The sequence below is a fragment of the Neofelis nebulosa genome, chromosome 1 (assembly GCF_028018385.1).
Source record: "Neofelis nebulosa isolate mNeoNeb1 chromosome 1, mNeoNeb1.pri, whole genome shotgun sequence".
Lineage (NCBI taxonomy): Eukaryota > Metazoa > Chordata > Mammalia > Carnivora > Felidae > Neofelis > Neofelis nebulosa.
In genome coordinates this window covers 172,367,158-172,382,987 of record NC_080782.1, presented here as the reverse complement: position 1 = coordinate 172,382,987, position 15,830 = coordinate 172,367,158, and the positions used below count along the sequence as shown (strand labels likewise).

At 38.1% G+C, this 15,830-nt stretch overlaps 1 protein-coding gene across 9 annotated transcripts in view; it reads left to right on the top strand.

Moving 5' to 3' along the window:
- PCCA (propionyl-CoA carboxylase subunit alpha) overlaps window positions 1–15,830 on the top strand; it is a 418,714-nt gene that overhangs the window by 201,612 nt on the left and 201,272 nt on the right. For all 9 annotated transcript variants that reach the window (XM_058743649.1, XM_058743656.1, XM_058743625.1 and 6 more), the window contains 2 exons: window positions 1,291–1,359; window positions 3,270–3,345. In XM_058743649.1, the coding sequence (XP_058599632.1) occupies window positions 1,291–1,359; window positions 3,270–3,345 (145 nt within the window). The remainder of the gene's footprint in view (window positions 1–1,290; window positions 1,360–3,269; window positions 3,346–15,830) is intronic.

The window sequence follows — 15,830 nt, the reverse complement described above, 5'->3', positions numbered from 1 at the left end:
GCACTCTGAGTTTGTTATAGTGTTACCTTCTAAAACCTTACGAAGAGAATAATAGTAGTGTGATTTTTTTAAAGATTGAAACTATGCTTTATCTTTTGATGTCACTGTATAATAAAGCCATCATCATACCCTCATGTGGATATCCTAGACAAGAGGTTCTACATGTGGTCCCTTGATAATTGCCTAAATTAAAATATTAAAGGCCTAACAGCCGCTGTGTTGACCTTTTTCTGCCTTGCTGCAGACAGATGAGCTGCTGTTTATTAGGAAAGCTTCTTCCCACAGGTGAAGAGCTATGTGAGCTTCCGCTCTTCTCTTCCCACCCCTTTACGATGTTGGGCATCAAAGTCCTGCTGTTCTGGCAGCTTCGATTAAATTCCTCTATCTTCAGGACCCCTAGGACATGCTTGACAGTCTTAAGTATTTTGATTAGCTTTTAAATACCTCAGATTCCAAAACTTAGGCACAATAATTTAATAAATATTTCGTCCTCAGCAACTGCTCATTTTAAAAGTTTTACATGGCTAACCTCTGTGCCTTACTGCTGGTATCAAACTGGGAGATGAAAACAAGAATCAGCGATGTACTAACTAACTTGTTGGCTGGTTAACAGCAATCAGGCTCTTCAAAAGAATATTTTGAACTTGGGCTATTTTTTTTCCCCCATGAAAATTGCAAAATCAGAACTCTAATTGGGGCTGTGTCCTTACAAAGCAAAGCTATGAGAAAAGCTGTGTAAACATTAAAGTCTCAGGGGACTGACAGTAACAGAGAAAAAATGTACAGTTGAGAGGGTAAGGCAAAAAAGGAAAGTGTTACAGACATGAAAGTCGCAGGACCAGCGTTCTTGTAGAGCTGATGAGCAGAACTCCCGAGTCCTGCTGCATGGCTTGACTGGGGTCCTCCCTGAAGCTCTCAGAAGGGTACAGTGGGGAGTATGCCTAGAAGGGGCATCATTCATATCATTCATGCCATGCTTCAGTTGGAAGACACCATCAAATAGCTACAAATGCATCCCAGGATAGTGATGTATAAAGTTTTATTGTTGTTATTTTTTGCAGTTTCTTCGTTCCTTTGTTTAGAGTGAGAACAAAAAAATGCGTTGTACTACATGGTATATAACAGATCAAGATAATTTGGTCTCTATATGGTTTAGATTGTTTTTCTGTTTTCCAGAAGTTGAAATGTTACTTGAGATTAAATTATCCTTCTGCTCCTTGGAAATTAAATTTGTTGTTAGAAAAATATCTGCACAATGTGAAGTTACTTTCATGTCTTTCTTTCTCCCAGGTCCGGGTTGACAGCGGCATCCAACCAGGAAGTGACATTAGCATTTATTATGATCCAATGATTTCAAAAGTTAGTTCGATTTCTTAATGGCTTTGTACATTTTTCTCCTGAAAGACAGTGGAAGTATTAAAGTTAAAAAATCTTAAATTGATCCTTTCTCTGAATCATGTGCTGTGTAATTAAACAAGTAATTATGCATTGATGGAAAAGTGAAAGCAGAGCAGATTTTCTTTCTTTTGAGAAATTTCAACAGCATGTTACTTTGTAATACTCCCCAATCAAGTCAGTCATTTGCTCGTCCCCAATCAAATCAAATGATGATCCCCTCCCCCAACAATAATAAAGTTATCTAACCAGTGGCTCCAATGCAGCTGGTACAGTGAGCATGAATTACGTTATTTGGTCATCCCTAGAAATTACCTGAGGTGGAAGTATGGATGGCTTGCCATGTCAAGGAGTTGAGCTGATAGTTCATGTTTTTTGGCATACTTTTTACCATTTCTTTTCCATTTTTATGAATCACTAATTACTTGTGGTGATTGCACATAATTAAGTTTTATGTTGGAGTACAAGATGTCTTTTTGCCCACCTGTCTTTTGAAATTTGACTTCCCAGAATAAATTAACAGTGCTGCTCAAATTTTTAGGTCTTTCAAAATCATTAGAATCTTAAGATCTCATAAAATGTAGGATTCTGACTGCAGTAGTTGAAACTGGGGATTTCATGGGGCACCTGGGTGGCTCAGTTGGTCAAGCATCCAACTTCGGCTCAGGTCATGATCTCTTGGTTCGTTAGTTCAAGCCCTGCATTGGGCTCTCTGCTGTCAGCACAGAGCCCATTTTGGATCTTCTGTCCCCTTTTCTCTCTGCCTCACCCCTGCTTGTGTTTGTTATCTCTCAAAAAATAAACGCTAAAAAAAAACCCAAAAAACAAAAAAACCAACAAAACCTGGGGATTTCATTTAGAAAATCCTGTTTTCCCTATCCCGAAGAACGATTTTATTATTACTTTTTTTTTTTTTTTTTTTTTTTACTAAAAACCCTTTGTCAGATGGTTTTCTCCCCCAAGTACTTTTTATGTATTTGTAGCAAACTATTTTTTTATTTTTTTTTCACTTAAGTTTTTATAGTAACATTATTAAAGTGACCTTTAGGTATTTCATTTGTTAGAGAAGTGCTATTTAATTTAAAAATAAAAAAACAAAAAAAATTATAGATTGATTTTGATATATGTGGTTCCATTTTTTGATGAATACATTTCTGTTCAGAAAAGTGGCCTGCAAATAAATTTCCAACCTGGCTTGATACTGAGGAGCTGATGAAATGTACCAAAGTAATTGTAAACTATAGACTGACTAATGTAATAGAAAAATATTTTATGAGTAGGTAAAGTCTTATTTTAACAAGCAAATTAGCAATAAAATATTATTTATTGCTTGTATTTAATTGCTAATTTGTTTAAGATTCTTATAAATAGGCACAAAATCATATAGAACAGTAAGACCCTTCTGTTTTTGTAATACAAGAACAGTTTGCTTCTATGCTATGTTATGTGTAAAAGTTAGCTATGCAGGGTATCAGACTTGGAAACGACATTTTCGTAGGGAGAGAAAAATCTTGCCTGATCCTTCACTATTCCAGATGTTTATATTCTATCCCAAATGTTCACATTTTGATATCTTTCCTTTTAAACTTTTTATGGTTATTTTTATTACGTTGTTGTTTATCTCAAATAGCTCTTTTCTGTGATAGTGAATGTAGGAGAAAAGTCTGAAATATCTTGATTCTGATATTTATTGAGTTTTAAAAAAAATCTTAATTGACATACTTTATATTAGAAATTGAGCTACTGTGAAATTTCAGAGGATGTTTTGGGAAACCTGTTACAAAGTATTTTGATTTTTATTAGGATGAATTGTTTGACTTTTAGATAGATTGGTATCTATCTATGTAAATTGTTTTTTGTTTATTTGCTTTTAGCTGATCACATATGGTTCTGATAGAACTGAAGCACTGAAGAGAATGGAAGATGCACTGGATAATTATGTTATTCGAGGTAAAAACAAATATTTGAGGTCTTGGTATTACACATGGTGTCCAGTTCTAGAAAACAGCTTGAAGATGTGCTAACTAGAGAATTCAGTAGAAAATGTGCTTACTATGTATTTAAATAGAAATAAGAAAAGCTTGAATTAGACATACTAATTAAGAATAGGTATTTTATTTTCCTTAGCAGCCCTATACTTTACATATATACCTTAAATTCTTTAACCTTACGGTGCATAACCTTTCCTACACAAATATTTAGTATTTTATAGGTATATATTGTATGGGAAATGGTTCTTTTTTCTAAAGTCTTTTATAGGCCAGTGCAGCAAATTAACTACTTATTGTCTTTTATTGTTATTGATGGTGTTTTGAAGTATGAAGCTTGAGAATGTATGGAGCTATAAAATATAGTGACCTACGGTTGACTAATTTGAGAGTGAGGGAATAGCCTTTTGTGTCTATAAATTAGAGCAAATTATGGAATGTCTTCTAGCATATGTAACAGTGTCGCCTCATGTACATAGACGTCAGTTCTAATGTCTAACAAAGTCCAGTCCTATGGCCTGTAGAATGTGGAATGATAACTGAATCAGGAGTAGCCATTTTATTGATTTGTTTATTTTAAAGATTTTTAACTAATTTTTACACCGAGTGTGGGCTTAAACTTACAACCCTGAGATCAAGAGTTGCATGCTTCACTGACTGAGCCCACCAGGTGCCCCACAGCCATTTTATTTAAATTATTAAAGCAAAGTTATACTAATTCCCCTTAAGGAGTAAATTATGTTGTAAGTTGTATTAGCAACTTTTTATTAGCATTGAAAAGATCATTTCATTTTAGTCCAACATAAATTATCATCAACTTAAGAATAATGGAGTTTAACATCAAATTTAAAGTACAGTTCACTTTGAATTATGAGTGAATAGTGTGGGTCTACGAACATTCCCATAGGAAGGACTGGCTGTATAGTTTTGTTCTTTTTTCATGGCTTACTAAAACAGTGGAGCTGGGAGGCTAGAATTGGAGGCTGAGGGGATAGAATGTTGGTGGAGTATGATTACTTAGCGCCTCTCAAGTCCATACAGAGCTTTTATGTAATTTCAAAAGGCTTCCCTTTGAGTGGACACGACCTGTAGGTCAGAAGGCTTGGCAAGTGGACTACAACTTTGTGTGAATTAGGAAAAGTGCTCCATTTTCTGGGCGCATCCAGCCCTGAGACAGAGAGCCCAGCTTAGCAATGGAGCATATTAAACCCTTACTCTGCACCCTTGACCCAGTGCCTATATGCAGTGAACAGTTTGTACAACTGTACAGTAGTGACTCAGGACAATTTAGTGACTCCATTTTTACATATTTTCCTTTCCCTGATCATTAAAAAATTTTCTTAAATGTTTATTTTTGAGAGGGGGGGGGAGAGATTGTGAGCGGGGGAGGGGTCAAGGGAGAGGGAAGCACAGGATCCGAAGCAGGCTCCAGACACTGAGCTGTCAGCGTGGAGCCTGATGCGGGGCTCGAACTCACTAGCCGTGAGACTGAGCCGAAGTCGGACGCTTAACCAACTGAGCCACCTAGGCATCCCTCTTCTTGTTTTAATATATGGCAATTAAGTCATATAATCATTACTTTTAATCACTTTTCTCTTCTAGCTTTTCTTTTGTTATACCTGGAGAAACTTCTTCCCTCCCTTCCCTTTTACTGTCACTCTCTTTTCTTCCCATTTGTTAACTAACAGGTAATCAGTGATTGTATCTAATCTCATGTGCTAGTGATTCACCTCTGTCAATGAAAGGAAAACAGTTCTCAAGTGAACCTAAAAATAAAATCCATAACCTCAGTATCCAAAGCGTATACAAATTTGAAAAATCCCCTTCACGTTCTTTCTAGCTCATTCTCTAGTTCTTTTCAGCCTTAATTGTGGAGTATTTACTGGTTTTTAAACTCTGCCATGTTCCATCATGAGCCATCATGAGCAGCAGCTACATATTTTCTCTGTACATTGGTTAAGTAGGCTTGGAGGGGTTTATTTTCCTTAGAAATAGTATTCCCCCAGAAATACTTCAGTGCATGTTTGGAACACACATCTAATTTGGGTGTATGTTGGTCTCTGTGTGTTTAACTACACACACATACAGACATAAACAAGGTACTTGGGAATATTATCCCCAGAGGCGTTTAAAGTATTTGTAAGAGCTTTCTAGATTCCTCCCCCCATCAGTATCTTTGTAATTTTTATTATGGTTGTTGAATTGTTGGATTTTGGTTAATTTCGGTTTTGTTCTAATGAGCTTGAGTGGTAAATTCATGAATTTGAGATAGTCCATTTGTGTAAGAATATTTTGTCAAATCACATCTCTATTAAGCTTTGATGTAATGTAGTGCCATGGCATATTGGCAGTTGGTCAAAATATTAGCGTTGTATTCTCCTCTGTCTGTATTCTGAAAGGAATACTCTAACATATTTATAGAGTACACTTTTCATCTTTTATATTTAAATAAATGTTTGCCACTGAATTTACTTAATGTGTGTGTGTGTGTGTGTGTGTGTGTGTGTAATAAATGTTCACCAGTTACCACATTTTTAAATTAAAGTGACTTAATACAGAGTAGTAGGCTTGCTGTTATTCTCCTAACTTTGTATGTATTTTCCAGGCCCTTTTCCAGGCCTAGTTTGAAAAGGCCTTTGGTTCACTCTGATAAAATAGAAATCAGAGGGGCCTAGGTTCCTATCCTGTCATAACACCTTTTAGTAACTATGTGAGTTTTGTCAAGTTACTTTGTCTCCCTTCATCTCATACTCTACATTTAAAAGTGGAGCATTAGCCTCTGCTCTATAAATTAGTAGCAAAGATGAACTGAAGTTAGGTACACAAAAGGGCTTGGCACAGTACCAGCTCAATAACTTGAGTTCCTATCTTCTTTTGTCCTTCTCTCATTACAGTTGTAAAACAGCATATTTAAAGCATATGTCATGAGTCATTATCAGTCAGACAGTGACATGGGAAATTGATGAAGCCATAGATAACATTGAAAACCCATTTGGGGTCATTCCTGGTACTGTGTGCTGGGTTACTTGTTTTCATTGCACACTGTTCTGCTTCTTCAAAGCATTTACCGTAACTATAATTAAAATATTAGTTGCCTGACTAATTGCTAAATGTTGGATTATCCCATAAGAATATTAGGTGCATGTGGGCAGTGATGGTGTTTATCTTGTTCACGTGTGTATTACTAGGGCTTGATATGGTCAGTGAGTAATAAGTATTTGTTGAATGAATTAATGAATGAGTGACAGTAGCCCTATTTCAAGGAGTTTCTGGTAAACTTGGCATGAAACATATAGAAAGGACATAAATTTATAGACGCCATAATACTGGAGTGAAAAACTATGGTGGGAATTCAGATGGGGGAGGCATTTTTCTTTTCCCACCTTTGCTTTTGGTTCTTTGGAAGTAATGTGAGCATTGCCTTAGGTGACTCTCACAAGTGACTCTGTTGAGAGTACCTCACTTTGTGTTTCCTTCAAACAGCTCCCCAGAGTGGCAGCATTTTTTTTTAAAAAGACTGATAACTTACTGTGGGGGTGAAATATAGTAGAGAGCGCACTCAGGCCTGTTTGGAATATGACTGACTGTTGTCTTTTGGGAAGATAATCTGGTGTTGGATGTTAAAAGTGCATACTCTTTGAGCTGTGCAATTTTCAGGAATCTATCCTTCAGAGTTAAAAGACCGAATTGTGAAGTGATATTTACAAGGACATTTGTGACAGCAGCATTTAAAGTAGCCAAAATTGTAATCAACCATCATGTCTACCAAATGGATGAACGACCAGATAAATTACTGTGCGTCTTCACTATAAGTTGCGGCACAGCCGGTACTTGAAGGCCTGTCTGTATGTATTGTTAATAGAAAGGCTGTTCGCAGAGCAGTGTGTGTGGTGCAGCCTCACATCAGTTAAGCCACCTTCCCATCCTGAAGTATCTTTACTGTGTTTGGATGAGCACAGAGAAAGATGTGGATGTATACACGTCAGATTGAGATCTCTCTCTCTCTCTCTCTCTCATAATACATACCTATATATGTTATATATAATATATATTGATATTGATACATTGCCCCCAGGCCTTTTATTTTAGGTATTTTCAAACCTAGAGAAAAAGAACAAATAGTACGTTGCACACCTGTATGCTCTTCACTTAGATTGTTAAGCTTTTCTACATCTTTCCCTCTATCTCTCCATTTATACCTTTCTTTGCTTTCTCCTTCCTCCTCCTCCTTGCTCTTCTTCCTTCTCCTCTCTCCCTTCTCTCCTTGTTCTTTTCCTCAACTATTTGAAAGAAAGTTGCAGATGTCATGACACATGACTCCTAAATATTTCAGCATGGATCTTAAAAGTAAGATCGTTTTCCAACAAAATCACAAAACCAGTATTACACCAAGGAAAATTGACAGGAATCTCATAATATCGTCCAACATACTGTCCGTATTTCAAGTTTCCTTAGTTTTGCTAAGTGTCTTTTTATATCTGTTTATCTGTTTGTTTGTTTTTTTAACACCACCTATGGTCCACTTAGAGTTTACACGTTGCTTTTATTTATTTCTCTTTATTATCTTGCCCTTTTTGTATTTCGTATCATTAACTCTTCATAAGAGTGAAGGGCAGCTGACTTCCAGAATGTCTCATAGTCTAGATTGGAAGTTTCAGTATTGGTCCAGTCAAGTCTCTTGGGAAAGGAGGTGGAAAGATAGGGGTTGCAGTTGGAAAGCAATTTATTTTGAGTTGGTGATTTCGAATATGGTGCACTTAGTGAACACTAGATGACTTTAGGGTTTGACTCTGGGACTAGGTGGCTAAAGTGAAAGAATAGGTAATTTGAAATGAGATCCAAAGAGCTGAGTGGTGAGGATGTTACCTGGGTCATACTCATGGTGACATGAGTTAGGGGAAGGAAGGAAGGTTCTTCCTTCCAGGTGACATAAATTCTGCGTCTTCCAGGTGACATAAATTCTGCAGCAAATATTGGGTTGTTAAAAGAGATGTCGATAGATGACAGGGAATTGGGGAAGACTTTTTTGGCCAGCTAAAATAAGCCTCAAGGAAATAGAATTTTCTCCAAGGATTAGAAGAGGTAATGTTCTAGAAGTGACAGTGGATCTCAAGGAGGTATGTGAAGGTTGCTGGAGAAGTGAGGTCCTTGAGGTCACTGAGGTTTTCAGTGAGGCAAGGAGATAGATGGAATGTTCCATGAAAATACTGAACCCTCAGCAGACTTGAGTGGTAATCATGAAGCGGCAGTCTCAGAAAACATTGTGGAGTGGCCTAGAAAAGAGTTGGAAGAGGTGTTTTGGGGAAGTGAGAGTGGTTAGGTCAGCTGATGTTCCAAGGATGAGGGATGGCCAGAGAACCTAGCCCTTCTGGTGATGGATGCAAAATCCTTGAAGTACCTGGTAGGAAGATGAACCCTTTGGCTCAGAAAAGTGGTTTCTGAGGCATTTTGAGGGGGCTTGATCTGTAACTTCATCTAAACAACCTCTATTTCCTTTCTTTGGCCATGCTATCCCATACTCCAGCTATGTGTGTCATGGCTCAGGTAAGAGCTTTCTGAACAGGTTCTCTGTAAATACTCTTTGTCTGTACCAATCCATTGTTTGGTTTGAACAGCATAAAATTTAAAGTATAATCCCAACCCTGCTTAAAACCCTTTAATATTTCCCCATTGCCCTCATGTGACTCTTTGGTCATTTACACAACTTTGTCTCATGTTCTTTTTTTTTTTTTTTCCTTCCTTCCTGCTTCACTGTTGTTTTCATTTGCTGGAATGCTCAGTCCTCTTCCCACCCAAGGACCTTCATAGTTAGGCTGTAGTCTAAGCAGTTATAACAAAGAGAATGAAAAATACAGTGACCTGTGAAAGATAAAATTTAATATATTTACCATGTCATAGTCCCAAAAGGAAATATTGTCAAGGGCTGGTAGGGAGACTTGGATTTACAGCAGATGGTTTTCATTTGGGGGCTCCAGAGTGGCTGCTTTTATGCCCATCATCCAGCCTCAGCAGGAAGGTGGCAGGGGCAAGGGGAGTTCACACCCATTTTTTTTCAGGGCATGACCTAGAAAGCACCCTTTATTTCTGCTCCCATCCTATTGGCATTTAATCACATGGTCATACCTATCTGCCAGGAAGATGGACAATGTGGTTGATACCAAGGTGGCCATATACTAAGCTAAAAAGTAGCATTTCTCTTATTAAAGGAAAAATAGACTAGATATTGGTAGATGATTGGGGGAATAAGAATATATACATGTATCTGCTTATTTGTGGAAACACACACACATACACAAGAGCAGAGCTAATAAGATGGTGGACCTATAGGGTGTACCTCCCAGATCCTCATCTGGTAGAAATGATTGGGGGATGGGAAATGAAGTACCTGAGATAAAGGAGAGAGGCTTCTCCAATTATACTTTTAGAATTCTGACATTAACATTTCCAAATAAAATTATTGACATTCTGGGGGAAAAGCTCTAAATGGAATACCAACAGTGGACAGAATTTTATGAATAATGTACTGATGGAGGGAGAGAGAGAGAGAGAAAAAAAAAAACTAGCTTTAAATAACTTTTAAGCATATTTTAACTGCATATCCTCAGGCTTAAAAACAGTAGAAGCAAACATTGAACTGTAGTTAGTAGGTTTGTTTTTCCTAGTTCATGGGTTAGCAGTTCTGAAACCAGTTTATGTATATTCTGGGATTAAGGAAATAAATACATGGATTGTGGATAAGATGAGTGACATTTCTTCTTGTCAGAGAAAGAGGTTACAGATGGGGAAATGGATGAGGATTTCCATTCTAAATGAGTCCTATGTATTGAGCTGAAATTGGAGGTATCAGTGGAAACTCATGGTTTTTAACATATATTGAAAAATAACTGTATAAATGTGTTACTGCACATGTGTGTGTATATACACAAATTCTGTAGCTCAGGGTTTCTTTAGCAATATTGACATTTTTGGGTAAACATTTTTTTATTGTGTGTGCAGGAGGGTATCCTTTGCATTGTAGGATGTTTATCACCACTCTTGGCCTCTACCCACTAAAAGACAGTAACATTTCCTCAGTTGTGACAACCCAGTATTTCCAGACACTGCCATATGTCATGAGGGAGGGGGGCAAATCACCCTCAACTGAGAACCACTGGCTTGCTGAGAGGTCATGGAAACATTGGCACCCATAGCAATGAGCATACCAGGAACCCAGATCTTATTTTTTAAATACCATTGTCTCATAAATGGAACCACTACTCCATGATAAAACGGCTGATTTCCGGAAGAGTGTAAGATGAGCCTGAAACATCTTGTATAAGAAAGTAATCAAGGGGCGCCTGGGTGGTGCAGTCGGTTAAGCGTCCGACTTCAGCCAGGTCACGATCTCGCGGTCCGTGAGTTCGAGCCCCGCGTCAGGCTCTGGGCTGATGGCTCGGAGCCTGGAGCCTGTTTCCGATTCTGTGTCTCCCTCTCTCTCTGCCCCTCCCCTGTTCATGCTCTGTCTCTCTCTGTCCCAAAAATAAATAAATAAATAAAAAAATAAAAAAAAAGAAAGTAATCAAGTGCTCAAAGATGATATGTCAAAAAGACACAGGAGCCACTCTATGGGGTTTCCCACTGGCCAATCTGGGAAAACTTCAGCAACAAAATAAATAATGTTAGCGATGGATTAAAGCCCATGGAATAAGACAAGAGCCTGTGGGTCCATACTGATATAAATAGATAAGAAAGATAAAAGAGGCAAGAGGCACAGCTCTTCTCTACAGCAGATTTTTAACTTATAAATATAGAAGAATCCCCATGGGGTAAACACCAAATTGTCTAGGGTCAGAATCATCAATGACAGATGCTAAGATAAGCGGGTGAAAATATGATGAGAAACAGGTATTTGCATAGTTTCATAGTATATCCCCAGGTGATGCTAATTAATTACAGTGGGAACTATAACACCTTTAAAATAGACAAACCTAGCAATTTACCCAAATGATCACAGTTAGCATCACTGGTAATGGGACATATCAACATTTCATGCCTCTTGAGGTATGATGCACTGAAAATAGCACATCATTTCTGTGATGTCCTTCTCCAAAATGTATAACATGGATATAATCGTGAGGAAACAACAGACAAACCAAATTGAAAGATAGTGTACAAAATAAATGGCTTGTACTCTTCAAAAGTGTCAAGGTCAAGAAACACAAAAGTGGATCAACTTATCTAGATCAAAGGAAACCAAGGATACGTGACAACTAATGCAGGATAAGTTCCTGGACCAGAAAAAAAAAATGTTTTTCTTTTGTCGTAAAGGTCATAAATGAGACAGTTGATGAAATTTGAACAAGGTTTGTAGATTAGATGATGATACTGTTATCAATGTTAATTTCCAGATCTGGTCATTGTACTGTGATTACATGAGAGAGTTACCTTGGTTTTAGGAAATACACCGAAGTGTGGAGAGGTAAAGACATCCTGTCTTTGGCTTACCCCCAGATGTTTAAGAAGAATTGTGTGTGTGTGTAAAGAGAAAAAAATATGATAAATAAATGATAAGTGAATAAATAAATATTTGGGGTAAAGGATATGCAATAATTCTTTCTACTATTTTATGAGGTTTTTTTTATAATTCTGAAATTGTTCCAAAATAAAAAGTTTAAAAATAGGTGAAGAGGAGCATGTGTCCCCTCCTCCCAAACCTGAGGAGTTTTATTTAAGGAATAAAAACAGATGCATTTGTGATGATATATTATTTATCTGATAAAATCTAAAGGATAGAGGGCTTAAAGAAATTGTTTTGTGAAGGACAATTTACTGTCTTGTTGGATAACTGCTTAGTTGTTCAAATAATTTTTTTCCTAAGCGGATTGTGAGCTTTTGTTAAAAAAAAATCTTGAGAGCAAAGATGTAATTTGGTTAAAGTTAATTTCTGAGTCCCCATGAAATAAGCGGTGACTTTTGGCCTCTGTTTGATCCTGGCAGTGTGTGCAGCTAACGTCTGGCCAGTGTTTTGGAAACAGCAGGTAGTCAGGAGAAAGCCGCTCCTAGGGGTCGTCTCTTCTGTGGCCTGGTGGTGATTTCCCATACAGATGGGACCTTGTGAACTTTGGTAGAGGTCATTTTCAATTCCCTGTCTAAAACTGAGAGCCATAATTTTTATGAGTATGTGATTAATAATATCGTTGAAGTTATAAACTATGTCTCATCAGAGTACCTCCGCTACCGACTTCTTGTTTGAACAACGATTGCTTTAAACAGCATTGTCTTTCCTGGGACATGGAAAAAAAGTAACTATGTACAAAATGGTAACTTTCAGATGTGTAGGATATCTCTTGAACAGTCCAGTGATTTGTCCCATTTATCTGTTCTTTTGTGCTTTTAGGGAAAAAAATAGTTCTTTGATTATTCCCCCATTTGGCTTTAGAATCAGTGAATGTACAGTAGTCTTTGGAGTCAGTTGAGGCACCTAGATTTTGGTTGTCTGCCATTAGCCATTGTTTCATCTTCTAGTCCTTCAGAAAGAAAAACATAATGATTTGATTTTGCATAGTAATATGTAATCTTTCATTCAGAGAACATTTAAGGAGAAAATGCTTTTGTGTAGTAATTTTATTCCTGAAACATCATTTAGCAAGATAAAAGTCTGTTTTCATGCTCTATTTACTATTCAAGTAGAAATAGTTTTGAAAGTCCGTGCTTCATTTGTGTGCTTGAGTGGCTCTGCTCTTTGATATCCACAAAGTAAATTAATGTTTGCTTATAATTCCTTTGACTTCTCTAAAATCACTTTTTACAACTTTGAATTTGTAATAAAAATACAACATATCATTTATCCTGTAAAATTGCATACATTTTATTTTTATTTATTTACTTTTTAAATGTTTATTTTTGAAAGAGTGCAAATGAGGGAGGGGCAGAGAGAGGGAGAGAGGAAGACAGAGGGGTCAGAAGCAGGCTGTGAGTTGAGAGAACAGAGCTCGATGTGGGGCTTGAACTCATGAACTACGAGACCATGACCTGAGCCAAACGAAGTTGGATGCTTAACCAACTGAGCCACCTAGGCACCCCTTTATTTTTATTTTTATTTTTATTTTTTTTAAAGATTTATTTTATTTTTAGAGAGCACACATGAGCAGGGTAGAGGGGCCCACGGAGAGATAATCTCAGGCAGGCCCTACTGTCAGCGTGCAGGGACCAATGTAGAACTCGATTCCACAAACTGTGAGATCATGACCTATGCCAAAATCAAGAGGCAAACGTAACTGACTGAGACACTCAGGTGCCTGAAACTGCATCCATTTTACTAAAAAAAGTTTTAAGTTTGTTTATTTTGAGGCAGATAGGGGCAGAGACAGAATCTGAAGCAGGCTCTGTGCTGCCAGCGCAGAGCCTGACCTGGAGCTCGAACCTATGAATCTTGAGATCATGACTTGAACTGAGATTGAGAGTCAGGTGTTCAACAAACAGCCACCCAGGCGCCCTGAAACTGCATACATTGTAATTTTTTGATGTCCTCAATCACAAATTGATCACTATCAGAAAACAATCTTATTTTTGTTCAGATGATCATTATTTCTGAAATTTTATGTTCGAGTTTCCTGAAGACAGTCTGATGCTGTTTTGACTTCAGCCTCACAGAGGAACAAGAAAATTTATACTATCACTAGGTTGTAACAGGAAAGCTAGTAAAGTTAAATACGAAATATGAAATTTGTAAGTAAACACTATTATTTTTATTTAACTGGAGGGAGGAGGGAAGGACAGAAATTCTGAAAGTTAGATTGCCTTTCTTTATTACTTTTTTTTAAATGTATATTTATTTTGAGAGAGACCGAGAGCATGGGCAGGCTTCCCACTATCAGTGCAGAGCCTGACATGGGGCTTGATCGCATGAACTGAGAGGTCATGACCTTAGCCCAAATCAAGAGTCAGACGCTCAATCAACTGAGCTATCCAGGTGCTCCTAGATTCTACATTATTTATAATTTATCCAAAAGCTTACAAATGGAGACATTTTGAAATACTAAATTGCACCTAAGAACACTTTTTTTTTGGAAATGAAATTCCAGCTGCACCCTGATCTTCATATTTTCATCCTTTCCAGTCCCTCCTTTAGGATGTTTTCTTCTTCCAAACTTGAGTTATTGTATAGGGATAAGCTACATACTGCTGGCTTTGTCTTGCATTTCTGTTTCTGGATTTCTTCATGTGGGCATCTGCCCCCGTGTGTTCTGTGTTGTGGGTGGATCTCTGTTCTAACGGACCTGTTCTTCTGAACTCTAACCACAGGGATACCATCAGTCTACTCTCCCAGGCCTCTCCAGTTGAACTTGCCCAAAGTAAATCACATGTTTTCCTCTTAACCTGTTTCTTGTCTGTAAGTGGGGTCTTCAGTCATGTAGCGTGGCAGAGCCAGAAGGGTGCATGTTGTGATTGACTCCTCTCCCCTATTCTTTTTTTTTAAGTTTTTATTTTATTTTTTTCATTAAAGTGTTTATTTATTTAGAGAGCTCAAGCAGGGGAGGGACAGAGAAAGAGAGAGAGAGAGAGAGAATCCCAAGCAAGCGTCACACCATTAGCACAGAGCCCAATGTGGGGCTCAAACCCATGAACCGTGAGATCATGATGAGCCCAAATCCAGAGCTGGACACTTAACCGACTGAGCCACCCAGGTGCCCCTAAAGATTTTATTTTTAAGTAATCTTTACCATGGGACCTGAACTTACAACTGAACACTTAACTGACTGAGCCAGCCAGGTCCCTCTGTCTCCCCAATTGATGTCCACTAAATCACCATGCCCTCTCTGCCTGCTAAATGTCTCTCCAGTCCATCTGCTTTTCTCCATCTGTAGTGGCCACACTCTTGCTGTGGTCTGATGCCTTGCAATTTTTCAACATGTCTCCTGCAATTGTCAGCTAATGGTTTTTCCCACTTACACCCTCACCCTTCCCCAGACCCCAGTCCACTAACAGCCTGCATGGTTCCTGGAGCTCAAACGTAGTCGTTCCTGCCCTGCTTCAACTGTTCTGGTTGCTCTCAAAGAAAGGTAAAACGTTTGCATGACTGTCAGACCTGGTTCCCCCCCCCCCCCCGCCCCCCCTTGGACTTCTTAGGCACACAGCTCTCTCCTTTGCTCATGCTCTTTGGCCACAGTGCCCATCTTCCAGTTCTCTCCACACAAATACCTGGTGGTGTCCAAAACAACATGAGAATTCTTTGTTCCTCCCTTATATTACCCATCTTTGTGTCCTTCTGTGTCTTTCTCTATTTCTTTTCCCAGCTAGGACGATTTGCGTAAGTCACGGATACTTCTCTCTTCCTGGAATGCCACATCTGTTGTTGCCTATGCATAGAAATCTCTTCTGGCAAGCCATTCCCTTTCCTTCTTCAAAAGTGCTTTAGTTTTGTCTGTTTGTAAAACATGCAACAAAGGGATTCAGTTCCCTTTCACA